Source organism: Lithobates pipiens, unplaced genomic scaffold (genome assembly GCF_037356315.1).
Source record: "Lithobates pipiens isolate NorthernLeopardFrog02 unplaced genomic scaffold, aLitPip1_a1.2 Scaffold_8, whole genome shotgun sequence".
NCBI lineage: Eukaryota > Metazoa > Chordata > Amphibia > Anura > Ranidae > Lithobates > Lithobates pipiens.
Window position 1 is genome coordinate 117555187 of NW_027507903.1, and position 15339 is coordinate 117570525.

Sequence of the window (15339 nt, forward strand, 5' to 3'; positions counted from 1 at the left end):
TGAAGGCCTTCTCCTTTGCTTTTTTATGCATTATTACAATGGAGTTAAGCCACCCAGGACTTTTGTTCGCTTTTTTAAATTTATTTCCCAATGGGATGCACTGGCTAATGCCCCTATTAACCACTTAAGGACCGCCGTATTGCCATTGTACGTCATCACAATGGCACAGGCAGGCACAAGCACGTACATGTACGTGCCTGCCTTCCAGCGGGTGGGGGGTCTGATCGGACCCCCTCCCTCTGGATACGGCGGTCCGTTTCCCTCCGGAAGCGATCCGTGATGAGGGGATGGCCGTTGGTTTCTGGCCACCCCCTCTCGATCGCTCCTGGCCAATGACGAACTTCCTCCCACTGTGTATTGTTTACACAGGAAGGAGGAAGTGATGTCATTCTCCTCGGGACGGTCTTTTTGACCGGACTACGAGGAGAAGACTAAAAGTAAGTGCACCAAAACACTACACTGACACATAGGTACACAAACCCCCCCCCCCGATCACAGTGTCACTGATTGCATTGATCATTTCTTTACTGATCAATGCATTCAGTGTCAGTTGTAAAAGTAAAAACTGTCAGGGCAGTTAGTGTTAGGTCCAGGGTAGCCCCCTATCACCCCCCAATAAAGATTTAACCCCGATTGCCCCTAGAGTTAACCCTTTCACCCCCTTTTGCCAGTGTCACTAAGCGATAATTTTTCTGATCGCTGCATCAGTGTCGCTAGGTAGCTAGTTATTTTTTTAGGTTCACCGCCAGGTTTTTATATCGCTAGGTACCCCGATATACTACCCAATAATGGTTTTAACATCCTGATTGCCCCTAGTTAACCCTTTCACCCCCTTTTGCCAGTGTCACTAAGCGATCATTTTTCTGATCGCTGCATCAGTGTCGCTAGGTAGCTAGTTATTTTTTTAGGTTCACCGCCAGGTTTTTATAGCGCTAGGTACCCCGATATACTACCCAATAATGGTTTTAACATCCCGATTGCCCCTAGTTAACCCTTTCACCCCCTTTTGCCACTGTCACTAAGCGATCATTTTTCTGATCGCTGCATCAGTGTCGCTACTGTCGCTAGGTAGCTAGTTATTTTTTTAGGTTCACCGCCAGGTTTTTATAGCGCTAGGTGCCCCGATATACTACCCAATAATGGTTTTAACATCCTGATTGCCCCTAGTTAACCCTTTCACCCCCTTTTGCCAGTGTCACTAAGCGATCATTTTTCTGATCGCTGCATCAGTGTCGCTACTGTCGCTAGAAAGCTAGTTATTTTTTTAGGTTCACCGCCAGGTTTTTATAGCGCTAGGTACCCCGATATACTACCCAATAATGGTTTTAACCCCCTGATTGCCCCTAGTTAACCCTTTCACCCCCTTTTGCCACTGTCACTAAGCGATCATTTTTCTGATCGCTGCATTAGTGTCGCTACTGTCGCTAGGTAGCTAGTTATTTTTTTAGGTTCACCGCCAGGTTTTTATATCGCTAGGTACCCCGATATACTACCCAATAATGGTTTTAACATCCTGATTGCCCCTAGTTAACCCTTTCACCCCCTTTTGCCAGTGTCACTAAGCGATCATTTTTCTGATCGCTGCATCAGTGTCGCTACTGTCGCTAGGTAGCTAGTTATTTTTTTAGGTTCACCGCCAGGTTTTTATAGCGCTAGGTACCCCGATATACTACCCAATAATGGTTTTAACCCCCTGATTGCCCCTAGTTAACCCTTTCACCAGCGATCACAGTATAAGTGTCACTGGTGACGCTGGTTAGCCAGTTAGTTATTTAGGTTCCCCGTCAGGTTTTTATATAGCGCCAGGGACCCCCATATACTACCTAATAAAAATTTGAACCCCCTGATTGCCCCTAGTTAACCCTTTCACCACTAATCACCGTATAAGTGTTACGGGTGACTCTGGTTAGTTTGCTTTTTATAGCATCAGGGCACCCACCATTTATTACCCAATAAAGGTTTAACCCCCTGATCACCCGGCGGGTGATATCAATTAGGTTTTAGGGTCAGGGTCTGCGTCGCCCCAGGCAGCGCTAGGTTAGTGCCAGTACCGCTAACACCCACGCGCAAAGCATACACCTCCCGTAGTGGTATAGAATCTGAACAGATCAATATCTGATCAGATCTATACTAGCGTCCACAGCAGTTCAGGGTTCCAAAAAAACGCATTGTTAGCGGGATCAGCCCAGATACCTGCTAGCACCTGCGTTTTGCCCCTCTGCCCAGCCCACCCAAGTGCAGTATCGATCGATCACTGTCACTTACAAAACACTAAACACATAACTGCAGCGATCGCAGAGTCAGGCCTGATCCCTGCGATCGCTAACAGTTTTTTTGGTAGCATTTTATATTTAAATCCGGAAGGCAGTGCTTGGTTTTCGGGGTCCCGTACGTGGCTAGGCTCCCAAAAAGTCCCCCACATGTGGTATCCCCGTACTCGGGAGAAGCAGCAGAATTTATTTTGGGGTGTAATTTGACTTATGCCCATAGCATGTGTGAGCAATATATCATTTAGTGACAACTTTGTGCAAAAAAAAAAAAAAGTTTGTAATATTCCCGCAACTTTTGGCAAAATATAAAATATTCCATGGACTCAACATGCCTCTCAGTAAATATCTTGGGGTGTCTACTTTCCAAAATGGGGTAATTTTGGGGGGTTTTGTGCTATTTTGGCATTTTATGGCCTTCGAAACTGTGATAGGTAGTTAAATCAAAAATTTGCACCCTTAGAAATCCTGAAGGTGGTGATTGGTTTTCGGGGTGCCGTGCGCGACTAGACTCCCAAAAAGTCCCACACATGTGGTATCCCCATACTCGGGAGAAGTAGCGGAATATATTTTGGGGTGCAATTCCACATATAACCATGGCATGTGTGAGCAATATATCATTTAGTGACAACTTTTTGCAAAAAAAAATTTTTTTTTTATTTTTTGTCATTATTCAATCCCTTGGGACAAAAAAAAAATATTCAATGGTCTCAATATGGCCCTCAGTAAATAGCTTGGGGTGTCTACTTTCCAAAATGGGGTCATTTGGGGGGGTTTTGTGCCATCTTGGCATTTTATGTGATAGGTAGTGATAGGTAGTGAGGAGTAAAATAAAAAATGTATGCCCTTAGAAATCCTGAAGGCGGTGCTTGGATTTCGGGGTCCCGTACGCGGCTAGGCTCCCAAAAAGTCCCACACATGTGGTATCCCCGTACTCAGGAGAAGCAGCAGAATGTATTTTGGGGTGTCATTTCACATATGCCCATAGCATGTGTGAGCAATATATCATTTAGTGACAACTTTGTGCAAAAAAAAAAAAGTTTGTAATATTCCCGCAACTTGTGGCAAAATATAAAATATTCCATGGACTCAACATGCCTCTCAGTAAATAGCTTGGGGTGTCTTCTTTCCAAAATGGGGTCATTTTGGGGGGTTTTGTGCTATTTTGGCATTTTATGGCCTTCGAAACTGTGATAGGTAGTGAGGAGTGAAATCAAAAATTTGCACCCTTAGAAATCCTGAAGGTGGTGATTGGTTTTCAGGGTGCCGTGCGCAACTAGACTCCCAAAAAGCCCCACACAAGTGGTATCCCCATACTCGGGAGAAGTAGCGGAATATATTTTGGGGTGCAATTCCACATATAACCATGGCATGTGTGAGCAATATATAATTTTTTTGTCATTATTCAATCCCTTAGGACAAAAAAAAATAAATATTCAATGGGCTCAACATACCCATCAGCAATTTCCTTGGGGTGTCTACTTTCCAAAATGGGGTCATTTGGGGGGGGTTTGTACTGCCCTGCCATTTTAGCACCTCAAGAAATGAGATAGGCAGTCAAATTAAAAGCTGTGTAAATTCCAGAAAATTTACTCTAGTTTGTAGACGCTATAACTTTTGCGCAAACCAAAAAATATACGCTTATTGACATTTTTTTTTACTAAAGACGTGGCTGAATAAATTTTGCCCTCAATGTATGACTAAAATTTAGTTTATTCGATTTTTCTTATAACTAAAAGAAGAAAATATCATTTTTTTTCAAAATTTTTGCTCTTTTTCCATTTATATCGCAAAAAAAAAAAAATCGCAGAGGCAATCAAATACCATCAAAAGAAAGCTCTATTTGTGGGAAGAAAAGTACGCAAATTTCGTTTGGGTGCAATATTGCATGACCGCGCAATTACCAGTTAAAGCAGCGCAGTGCGAAATTGGAAAAAGACCTCTGGTCCTTAAGGTGTTTATTGGTCCGGGGCTGAAGTGGTTAAACAGGCTCTTAAAGCAAACCCATCTCTCCTTTATGTTTTGTTCGTAAGATTTTAGCCAAATTGATATCTTCTCGCAAGGCTCGTAGTTTAGAGAAGTTGGCGCTTTTGAAATTCAGTGTCTTTGTATTACCCTAATATTTCCTATGTTTGTGATTTATACTGAAACTAATTGACCTGTGATTGATGTTTCCTAAATTGCCCCGTATTTCCACATCCGTGATCAAGTCTGTATTGTTGGTAATCAGTAGGTTCAGTAACGCTTTGTTTCTAGTTGGTGTGCCTACCAACTGACCCATGAAATTGTCCTGCAAGACATTTAGAAACTGGCAAGCCTTAAACGAATGCGTAGTTCCTTTCGCCCAGTCTATGTCTGGATAATTAAAATTCCCCATTATGACAACACTTCCCATCCTTGCCACTAATCCAAATTGTGATAGGAGGTCCGTCTTCCCCTCCTCCCCCAGGTTAGGGGGCCTATAGCATACTCCCAGTATTATTTTCATCCCTTTGGAGCTCTACCCATAAGGATTCCAGGCACATAAGTAAAAAAAATTCTAGAACTCTGAATAGAATTTTAACCTTCAAATTAGCATTTTTTGTGCATACATACGTAAAAATACTGACCCAGCAACTCAAATTGTTTTGGTTACTCGTCTATACGCAGCACATGTTTATGTGAACACAATGAGCTGCATTTAGATTAAAAAAAAAATCCTTTATGAATAAAAATGCTGAGATTTTAGGCAGCCAGAGGCCTAAGAGCTGTGAATTCCTAATTACATAAAACATATGTCCACATATTTGCACAAGAAACAAATGAGCTTACCAACAGTGTGCCCAAGAAGACTCCTCACACCTATGGCCAAGCCTTCTGCAAACTCCTCTGGGCCCTGCACTGCTCCCTATAATCAAAGGCAAGTATAGAGCAGTTAGTGTGGTAGATCAGGCAAAGCAAATTGATTCTAAAGCATTAGCGGGCTTATTATAGCACTGAAACAAAATATGAAAAACAAAGGTTAGCAGGAATGTGCATATACTTCTGTTAATAATCATACCACTATAAATACACATATGAGCATAATATTAAACATTTCCAACATGAAGTAGATTAAAATGGACAAGTTTACCTTTAGTAATAGGTTACACCTGTATTCAGGGTGTTATTAAAGCAGCAGCCTTGCACCCCACCCCCCCCCCCCCCCCCCCCCCATCCCTCACTGTGACAGCAGGCAGGTGATCCTCTCTCCACAGACGCTATCGCAGTGTAAAAAAAATAAAAATAAAAAAAAATAAAAAAAGTGTGGCTGTACAGGACTCATCCCACACAGCTGTATCATCCATTCACAGGGTCCTGTGAATGAACAACAAGTCCCGTCTGCCATCACAGCAAAAAGCTTGCAGTTCTCAATGAACTTCGAGGGCGCGAGTGAGCACCCTTGCAGTTCATTGATTATTTCTGCCCTCCAGTAACTGTCTGCCCACCCATACAGGAGGTACAGGCAGACAGCTGTACTGATGGTCTGCAGGAGCCTGCCGATCTTGGGTACAATGCTCTGCAGGCTCATAAGGAAAGAAAAAAAAATAAATGCACATTTTTTTACCTGCAAAAATGTATGTTCATCCTTTTTTTTTACAAACGTGAACTTGGCCTTTAAAACAGATTAAACTTACCTGAAAAGGCTCATAAAAAAAAGCCTCCACACCTTCCGAGAGCCCGCGAATCAAGCCAAAGGGGTTTCCCAAGACATCCAAACCCAGGACAAGGACATACAGCTGCTTCAAGAACTACAAAGGATAAGAAGGCAATAACCAAAACATTAGGAGAAATGAAAAGACTTGGATTTTATGCCACATGTTTAACTGGCTCAACTTGTTGGTTTTAATTTTAATAACATGATGGGTTTATATAACAGATTCCATATAAAAATTATGGAGTTAAAGAGAGATGGTTTTGCAGGGCCATCTACATTGGTAAAATACCTCATAAGTGACAACATCTATAAATATACATTGTATTCATATACCACCACTGTTCGAAATTTATTAGAGAGCCAGAAAAGCAAATGCATTTAGAGATTTTTTTTTTTTTATAATTTCTTTAACAATAAGTTGCATTTTTAAACATGTGCAAACATAGTGCATAACAAGGTTACATGAATAAACAGACTCAGTGTTATTGCAATAAGGTCTGCACAGCATCAACGAGCACCTAAAAAATGACAAATCTGCAAATCAAGCGACTACCGACAAAAAATATGAAAGTCTGAGAACGAGGTAGCAGGTGAGAGTCTCCAACTCTTACATAAGTACTGCGGCATAAGAATGCAACTACATTTAGACCCCTTTCACATTGGGGCAGCGGGTGCGTCAGCGGTAAAGCACCGCTATTTTTAACAGAGCAAATACCATCAATTTCACAGCGCTATTCGGCCACTAGCGGGGTGCTTTTACCCCTGGCTAGCGGCCCGAGGAAAGGGTTAAAAGCAGCCCTATGCCGGCGGTATAGCTGCACTGCCCCACTGATTCAATGGGCAGGAGCTGTTTAGGAGCGGTGTATACACCGCTCATTCACTGCTCCAAAGATGCTGCTTTGGACACGTGCCTCAGTGTGAAAGGGGTCTTGAGAAATATTGACATCAAACTTCAAAGATTACCTGCTCACTGTAATGCCTGACAACAAGATGCCTCAGTTGGTCCTGCTTGTAAAACTTGTACCTCACTTCAAAACAAGCCAACCTATAAACAATATAAAACAATACTGTCATGAGTTATTTAGGTTCTAATTAATAACCTATATATGATGAAGGAAGTGATACAAGATATATATTCTGGAAGGACAAAAGGTAAGCTTTACTTGAAAATGAGATCATCTACATCTGTGAGAGTGGCTCCAATGCTTTTTAGAAGGAGGTTGACAGAGCTGATGGCAACAATTTCACGTTCCTCTTTGTTCGATTCTTCTCCTCCTGCTCCCAATGAAAGGCTGAGGTGTAACTAGAAATGAAGAGCAAAGGATAACTCCAACACGATGTGACGGATGCATGTTATTTTGTGCAAGTTCTAGTAATTAACCAAGCAAATAATTGAAGAACTCTGGACGGCTGCACTCCAAGACAAATTCAAATGCTTTTTATTCGTGAAACAGAATCACACAAAAGTGGGTCACAGCAAAGCAACAATAGCTAACATGTTTCACACTACCAAGAGTGCTTACTCGTGAAAGCTAAGCTATGAGTAAGCACTCTAGGTAGTGTGAAACGCGTTAGCTATTGTTGCTTTGCTGTGACCCACTTTTGTGTGATTCCGCTTCACGAATAAAAGGCATCTGAATTTGAATCTTGGAGTGCGGCCATCCAGAGTTCTTCAATTATTTGACGTGCCTGCACCTGGGTTTCTCCATTTCTGGAGGGGCTGTTTTCTTGGATTTGTGGACTTACGTGGAGCGGTGGTTCTCTCACATTTGGATTTCTGGATTTGCGCATAATTTACCAAGCAAACGGTAAAAAAAAAAAAAAAAAAGTATGTATAAATGTTTGAATTCAAAATTAGTTAAATACCAACTGGCATGGACTCTGCAGTTCAGCCTGTTTATATTTAAAAGATTAATTTACCTTTACAAAAAACTACCTATGCAAGAAGGGGGGTTTGTGGATAAAAACAAACTGTGGGGCTCTGAATAAGTTGAATAATGCCCTTGCTCTAGGTGTAGGCCATTTAATACCTTCCAAAGCCTCAAAGGAATATTTCCAGGATGTTGCTAAGTGAGGCCTAGTCATACCTGCTCACCTCCACCATCACAGCAGTGAGCTTTTTTTCTGATTCAGACCTGCTCACGTACTTTCTCCCCCCTGATGCAGCAGCTCTGAGAGCTCACTCCTGTGACAATGGAGGTGAGCAGTAATGACTAGGCCTCACTTAGCAATGCCCTAGCAACATCCTGAGAGCATTCTAGGTCAGGCTGCTCGTAGTATGTAAATGGTCTACACTTATAGCAAGGGCATCATTCAACTTTGGTCAGAGCTGCACAGTTTGTTTTTATCTACAGATGCCCAGGCATTTTCTTTTTTTGGTAAAGGTGAACTAACCCTTTAATATTACTGAAGAGACACCTTTATTGGTTTGTGAAGGTGAGCAATTGTGCCCACCTAGAAAATGTAAAGTCTGGATTGGTCCCCATTTATTGCAAGTATCATGTATACAATTTGCTTATTCTAAGGATTATTTACCTGTTATGTACTATAAACTGTTAAATAGCACACTGTGAATAAAAAATTATTTACGGACTCAGAACAAACACCGTGTGAAATATACACAAGAATTGTATAATAGTTTTAAATCATGTAATTATGTGTATCTTAAAGAGGAAGAAAATGCAAATTTTTTAACTTGTACCTACAAGGCAAGCCTATAGTAAGGCTTACCTGTAGGTACTGTGAATACCTGCTAAACTTGCAGTTAAGGACATATTCAGAGTGCATGCAGATGAGGACATCACCGGCACAGCACTCTCAAGGCCCGGCTTACTGTGCCGGAACTACAGAGCCCGTGCTGTAAACGGTGGCTCTTGCGCGCATGCGCGGGAGTGACGTCATCGTGACTCCAGCCACTCACAATGCCGGAGTCTGCGAATCTGGAAGAAACACTGGAGAAGATGTCAGCCATCTCAGCAGTGTGCTGGTGCCACTGTAGGGCTTCGTTCTAAGGCAAGTATTTCATAATGAGCTAGTATGCGATGCACAAGGGTTTACAACTGCTTTAAAACATGGTCATAAAGCCAAAACTTGATTTCCATATTAGTTATATTATTTTGGTACCTTCACAGGAGAAATATGGAAGTGTTCAAAGAAGCTCAGGGTGGTGATATCCGTCAGAGAAGATTCCATCAGCTCTGTGTTCAAGGAATCTAAATCTTTCTGGATTAACTTTGTCTGTACCAAAAAAAGAAAAGATAAAGTCAATCACATTTACTGATGTTTAACCAAGTCAAATATTACATAAAATGTATTCCCAGCCATACCAATGTTTTAGCTATGGATAGATTACTTTTGCTGTCTACGTCCTGTGGCAGGAAGTAAGGAACAGTCTCCACTGAGGAAGCGAACAGCAATAAATAGCTAACAGCAGCTTTAACTAATCAAGTCTTCTTAATGCAATGATATCCATATGCTTGGGAGATTTACCCATCACTTCCTCTTCAGGTAATAACTTTGCCCATTAAACACAATGGAAAACTTTATATATGCAGTATACAACCTTGTCCAAAATGTGCTCTGCCTTTTCTTTTTTTTTAATCAGGTAATTTTTATTAACCACTTCAGTCCTGGAAGCATTTACCCCCTTCCTGACCAGAACACTTTTTGCGATTCGGCATGCGTCGCTTTAACTGACAATTGCGCGGTCGTGCGACGTGGTTCTCAAACAAAATTGATCGCCCCTGCGGTTTTTACTTTTTGCGCTATAAACAAAAAAATTTGAAAATTGTGGAAAAAAAAGGATTATTTTTTACTTTTTGCTAGAATTATCCCCCAAAAATATATATATATATAAAAAAAAAAAAAACACAAATTTTTTTTCCTCTCAGTTTAGGCCGATACGTATTCTTCTACATATTTTTGGTAAAAAAAAAAAAGCGTTTATTGATTGGTTTGCGCAGTAGTTATAGTGTCTACAAAATAGGGGATAGTTTTATGGCATTATTAATAATATATATATATATATATATATATATATATATATTTTTTTTTTTTTACTAGTAATGGTGGCGATCAGCGATTTTTATCGTGACTGCAACATTATGGCGGACACATCGGACAATTTTGACACATTTTTGGGACCACTACAGCAATCAATGCTATAAAATTGCATTGATTAATGTAAAAATGTCACTGGCAGTGAAGGGGTTAATCACTAGGGGGCGGGGAGGGGTTAAGTGTGTCCTAGGGGAGTGTTTCTAACTGTCAGGGGGATGGGCTGTTTGTGACATGACACTGATCGCTGCTCCCGATGACAGGGAGCAGGCGATCAGTGTCCTGTCATTAGGCAGAACGAGGAGATGCTGTTTACATTGGCATCTCCCCGGTCTTCAGTTTTGTGACATGATCGCGGGTATCCCCGCGGCGATCAAGTCCGCAGGTCCCACGGGCACGGAGCTCGCAGCAGGAGCACGTGCACCGCGGTAAATTCAAAGTAATGTACGGGTACGTTAATTTGCCCAGCTGTGCCATTCTGCCGACGTATATTTGTCGACAGCGGTTGGCAAGTGGTTAAACAGATTTTCATTTTACAACTTATACAGAAACACGCTTCTGCAGAATGAATAGAAGCATTACATAGATTTCCAAACAGAGATAAAATACAAAGTACAAAGAGAACATGTGATTTCAAGATTGTGCCAAAATAGGTATAAGAGACCTTGGGCTTTTCCACATTCACAAAGTGGTATCTTACCGCATTCGAGTATGCAGTAAGATACCGCAAAGCATTTTTCGGTATTCACAAAAAAACGCTACTGAAATACCGCATGAGTTCTTTGGGTTCAACCCAAACTATACTAGGCCCATCAGGTCTGGTATGGATTTCGAGTGGAACACCCAGACCAAAAAAAAAAAAAAGGTGTGCTGCCCCCCGCCCCCAATCCATACCAGACCCTTATCTAAGCATGCAGCCCCGGCAGGTCACGAAACAGCCGCTTGGAGTGCAAATTGAAGGCCCGCACACGCAATGAGAAAATCGGTGAATGATTGTCCATTATTTTTGCATGCTATTCTCATATCGAAAATGAAGAGGTTACTGAACTTACAAAAATTCTCGTACGACAGCAAACATCAGAAGTGATGCAATGTATTGTATAGTAATGTATATTTATACTAAGCGTGCATAGTCTTGTTCTTCCGATTTTTTTTTTTCAGACGGAAATTGTACTGATTAAATGAAAATTGTGCAGCCTTGTATCTTATGACAAAAATTCCTCTGCCTCTCCCTTTGGATAATTTCAGATGAACTGCCATGATCGACTCTCAAAAGCTGTGTACTAACGACCACATTATTGTACGATTGCTTCGAAAGCGGTCTCTTTCATCCAATTTTCTGATCGAGTGTAGGCTTTATGGTCACCTATCAGGCCTTTTTTTGGAGGAAGTCGTGGAAACTGCCATTGTTAAAATTGAGGAGAAATTGTAGTTTAACGAAAGTGTCGCTGCTGGGCTCTGTAGAACATGGGACAGCTGTAGATACTGAAAAAATAGTCTATTAGGAATAAACCTGTCCAAAAAACAGCTTTTTTGGCCAGGTTTATTCTTGCAACCCCCCCCCCCCCCTCCCCCCCAACTCACACACACACAAAACTTACACGTTGTTTCTCAACCTCAGGAGGAGTGGCTGGAGTGAACAGCCCCATGATTGCAGCAAGGAAACCCTGGTCAATCTTTAAAGCCATACACTGGATCAGAACCATAAAGTACCTACACAGAAAATAAGCAAGTGACATAGGCAATTAACTATTAAAGTGTTTGTTAACCCAGTTCTGCAAATCACTGTCAGGCCCTCTATTATAGCAAAGCATACAGTACAAGTCTTTTATTAAAAAAAAAGGTATGTAAATACCTATTTAGGGTGATTTTCAGGCCGGTCACGTGACTCACGGCCACTTTAAATCTCTGATACATGGCTTCTGCAGGAGGGGCCAAGATCTCCCTCCAACGTCGGCTGGGGAGGTCATATGGCTGCTCAGCCCCTCCTACAGTAGCCCTGGAGACCAGCCGCGAGTCACGTATCCGGTCTGAAGATAAGCCTAAATAGGTATTTACTTACCTAGTTTTTAGAAAAAACTAACAGTGTGGTATGCTTTGCTATAACAGAGGGGCTGGCAGTGACAATGTCTAAACTTTTACATCTGCAGATACAGACAGAGACACAGTCATGGAGCTGACAGGCAGGCAGGGAGGGAGTGAGTGGGAGAGAGAAGTGCAGAGAAGGGCAACGGATGACGGTGGGACATACACTGACCATGTTGGTCAGGGCTCAGCAACCTTGATTTTCATGGTCAGCGCAGAGAGGGGGATACAGGAAGTGGCAGGTTCAGTCAGGTTTTTTTTTTTTTTTTTTTTTTACAGTTTTAGAAGGGGCAGATTACATAGCACAAGCACTATGCTGTTTAATCTGCTTTAAGGGACCAAGATATCAATTTTTTGGGAGGACAAACAAAGACTAATAGTTATTAAGAACAATTCAACAAACAATACAATGTACATGTTTACTAGAGAAAACTTGATGCAAGCAAAGCATTCAGTGCAGTTTACAGGAACAAAGGAAAAAAATAGTTTTATGAAGCTGATAAATCTAATAAATATATTTACTTAACAGGGCAAGACAGGGAGCACCAATGACTGTTTTGGTGTCATTAACTTTTTTATTTTAAGAGGCGGACACTACGTGAAAATGATTTGGTGCAGTGAGGGTCTGGAGCATAAAAAAAAAACAAAAAAAAAACGGTACGTGTTAGAATAACGCACTGTGTATGTCTGCTGTAACTTGAATATCATATTGAATGTTTAGTTACCTTCATGAGCTGTCTTCTGTATTCCATGAATTATGCTAAATGCACATGGACTACAAATAGATATCTCACTGTGTAGAGGGTGTAACATCATAAGCACATCATAACTGAACTGTACTGTACTGTCCCCCTCTACATTCTAAAGCACTGAGTAAACTGTTGGCACTATATAAATCATGAATAATAATAATAAGCATCTGACGCTATTACTTTCTACCAGTCTATATGCTGATACTTATTAAAGCCTGAACATTCAGAATATGAGTGTGCAATATATTTAAAGCGATCCTATACCTATCCAAATATTACCAGACTGTATATGGAATTCTGCGGCAGAAACCTTCATATGCCTACAAGCAACATAAACATCCAATAACTTTTTGGGAGCTCTAAGACCTGGGTTGTTCTATTATACAGTTATTGACTTGACCTGAGAAGTTTGTGCTTTGGCTAGCAACCTCATAACAACAAGGCATTGTCCTTGGCCATTTAATGCGATGGACACCCCAGCAATCAAAAGTGAGGAACAGGGGGCAGGACAGAACAAAGCCTTTCTAGATGAAGTCCTTCGTAAGTCCCAGGGTAATCTTTGCAGATAAACCTTAAATACATTTTCCTGATTTAGCTGTAGTGTTTTACTAAACCCTAATGAACTCAACAGACAATCTCAATATAAACAAATGCACCACCCTGATTGAGAAATATTTTGTAAAAGTCCACCAGTATTATATAATGTGTAATAATGACTTCTTGTGACCACTCAAGTTTTCCAACATCGAGTTAATCACAATTAGGGACACTCATTCAACGCCACCACCACTACAAAATACACCTCTTACCGTATCAGCCAGACCTGAACCTGTAGCTCTTCTCCAATTTGTGTCTATTTGCCCATACTGGCACTATATCCACTGTAGCAATTGCATTTTGCAGAGCAAGTTAGGGACTGGCCATAGTAGGTTTACGTTGATGCAGTTAGTCAGCTTAAACATGTATTGCAATACGTGTGAACTAAAAATCCCTTGTTTTCATTGCAGTTTGATAGAAAGGGTATATAGCAGTGTGCAGAGGGTTCGTAAAAATTTTCTGGTGTTAACATGTGGTCACACCCCTTTAGCACCTGATGGATTATACACATGTACAAGCTAGTAGGATTTGAGCACAGATATTTCTTATTTCTATTACCAATCCAAACACCCCTTATTATAGAGGTCACAAACGCCCTTTCACAATAACAAGCAGATGGTAGCCATCAAGGGAATCACTCCAACAGCCCTAAGTTCTTCCTCTTCACTCCTGGGAATGCTAAAGTTATATTCATCTCCTCAAAAAATAAAAATAAAAAGGTGAAACCCCATATAATTCAAATTTATCGTAAACATAATATACTCACAAAGCCAGATCACATGTCCCCTCCTATGCATGTTTTAGTAGAAATATATAGTAATATATATATATATATATATATATATATATATATATATATATATATATATATATATATATATATATATATATAGTACAAAGACATCATTTTTGACTAAATGTCAGGGTGGTGGATTGATGATTATATTGGGATTGTGTTTGATTTTGCACTGAGTTTGATTTGCATTTTTTTTTTTTTTGTATGTGTATTACCATTATAATCACTATTTCTAAGGGGATAGCACTACACATTTATTTATGTATAGGTGTAGTGTTTTGTTTATGAAATGTAGATATTTTATACCGAGAACAAAACAAATTACTTACTTAAACTGCTTGACTTTGCTGAATTCATTAAACCTGGTAATAATGCTAATATCAATGAAAGGCTTAGGTTCTAAAAGAGACACAAAAAGTCAGGAAATTAGTTTTTCTTATCTTGACAAAACATTATTAATTGCGTGAACTGCTTACTCCACTGTACTATGTTCTTGGTTTATTAAAAAAAAAAAAAAAAAACTGATATTAGGAATACATTATTCATAAAACTTAAATATTCTTTTGCATTTTTGGAGATGTGGACAAGACTTGGGCAACCCAATACATTTACCATGTAGACATCTAACTAGTAAGGTACAGGAGAAATACAACCACAACAGGATCTTTAGTGTAAACCTGACTTGTGATTCACTAACCTGTATTCTAGGCTGGCTACTCTTCAATGAACATGAATAGCATATGCAAAGAGCCCTTAGCAGATCTCTTTTTTTTACCAAGAAATTGAGTTGCAAGAAAATGAGTGTCTCTCCAACACTGGGAACATGCACAGATGTTATATATAATGGAAGCCATTTTTTCTTCCCCTTGAAGAAATTTGGCCACCATTATATGCACACCCTGTCAATTTCCCTAGCATATAACTATTCTATGTTTGGGGTTTGTCATATGCTTCCCCAGTTTCAGAGAACTGAATATGGTCCATAACCTTTCAGGTCTTAGCTATCCTATTTATGCTTCACTTGCCCTCTCTACCCTCTTTTATCTTTGATCTATAACAGAGCTCTCCAATCTTTCAAAACAAAGGGCCAGTTTACTGTCCTTCAGACTT

At 40.4% G+C, this 15339-nt stretch overlaps 1 protein-coding gene across 5 annotated transcripts in view; it reads right to left on the reverse strand.

Moving 5' to 3' along the window:
- Positions 1-15339, reverse strand: part of VPS13C (vacuolar protein sorting 13 homolog C) — a 626331-nt gene that overhangs the window by 123772 nt on the left and 487220 nt on the right. For all 5 annotated transcript variants that reach the window (XM_077473219.1, XM_077473221.1, XM_077473220.1 and 2 more), the window contains 7 exons: positions 14559-14628; positions 11601-11712; positions 9067-9180; positions 7107-7246; positions 6907-6988; positions 5924-6037; positions 5079-5154 (listed from right to left, as the gene is read on the reverse strand). In XM_077473219.1, the coding sequence (XP_077329345.1) occupies positions 5079-5154; positions 5924-6037; positions 6907-6988; positions 7107-7246; positions 9067-9180; positions 11601-11712; positions 14559-14628 (708 nt within the window). The remainder of the gene's footprint in view (positions 1-5078; positions 5155-5923; positions 6038-6906; positions 6989-7106; positions 7247-9066; positions 9181-11600; positions 11713-14558; positions 14629-15339) is intronic.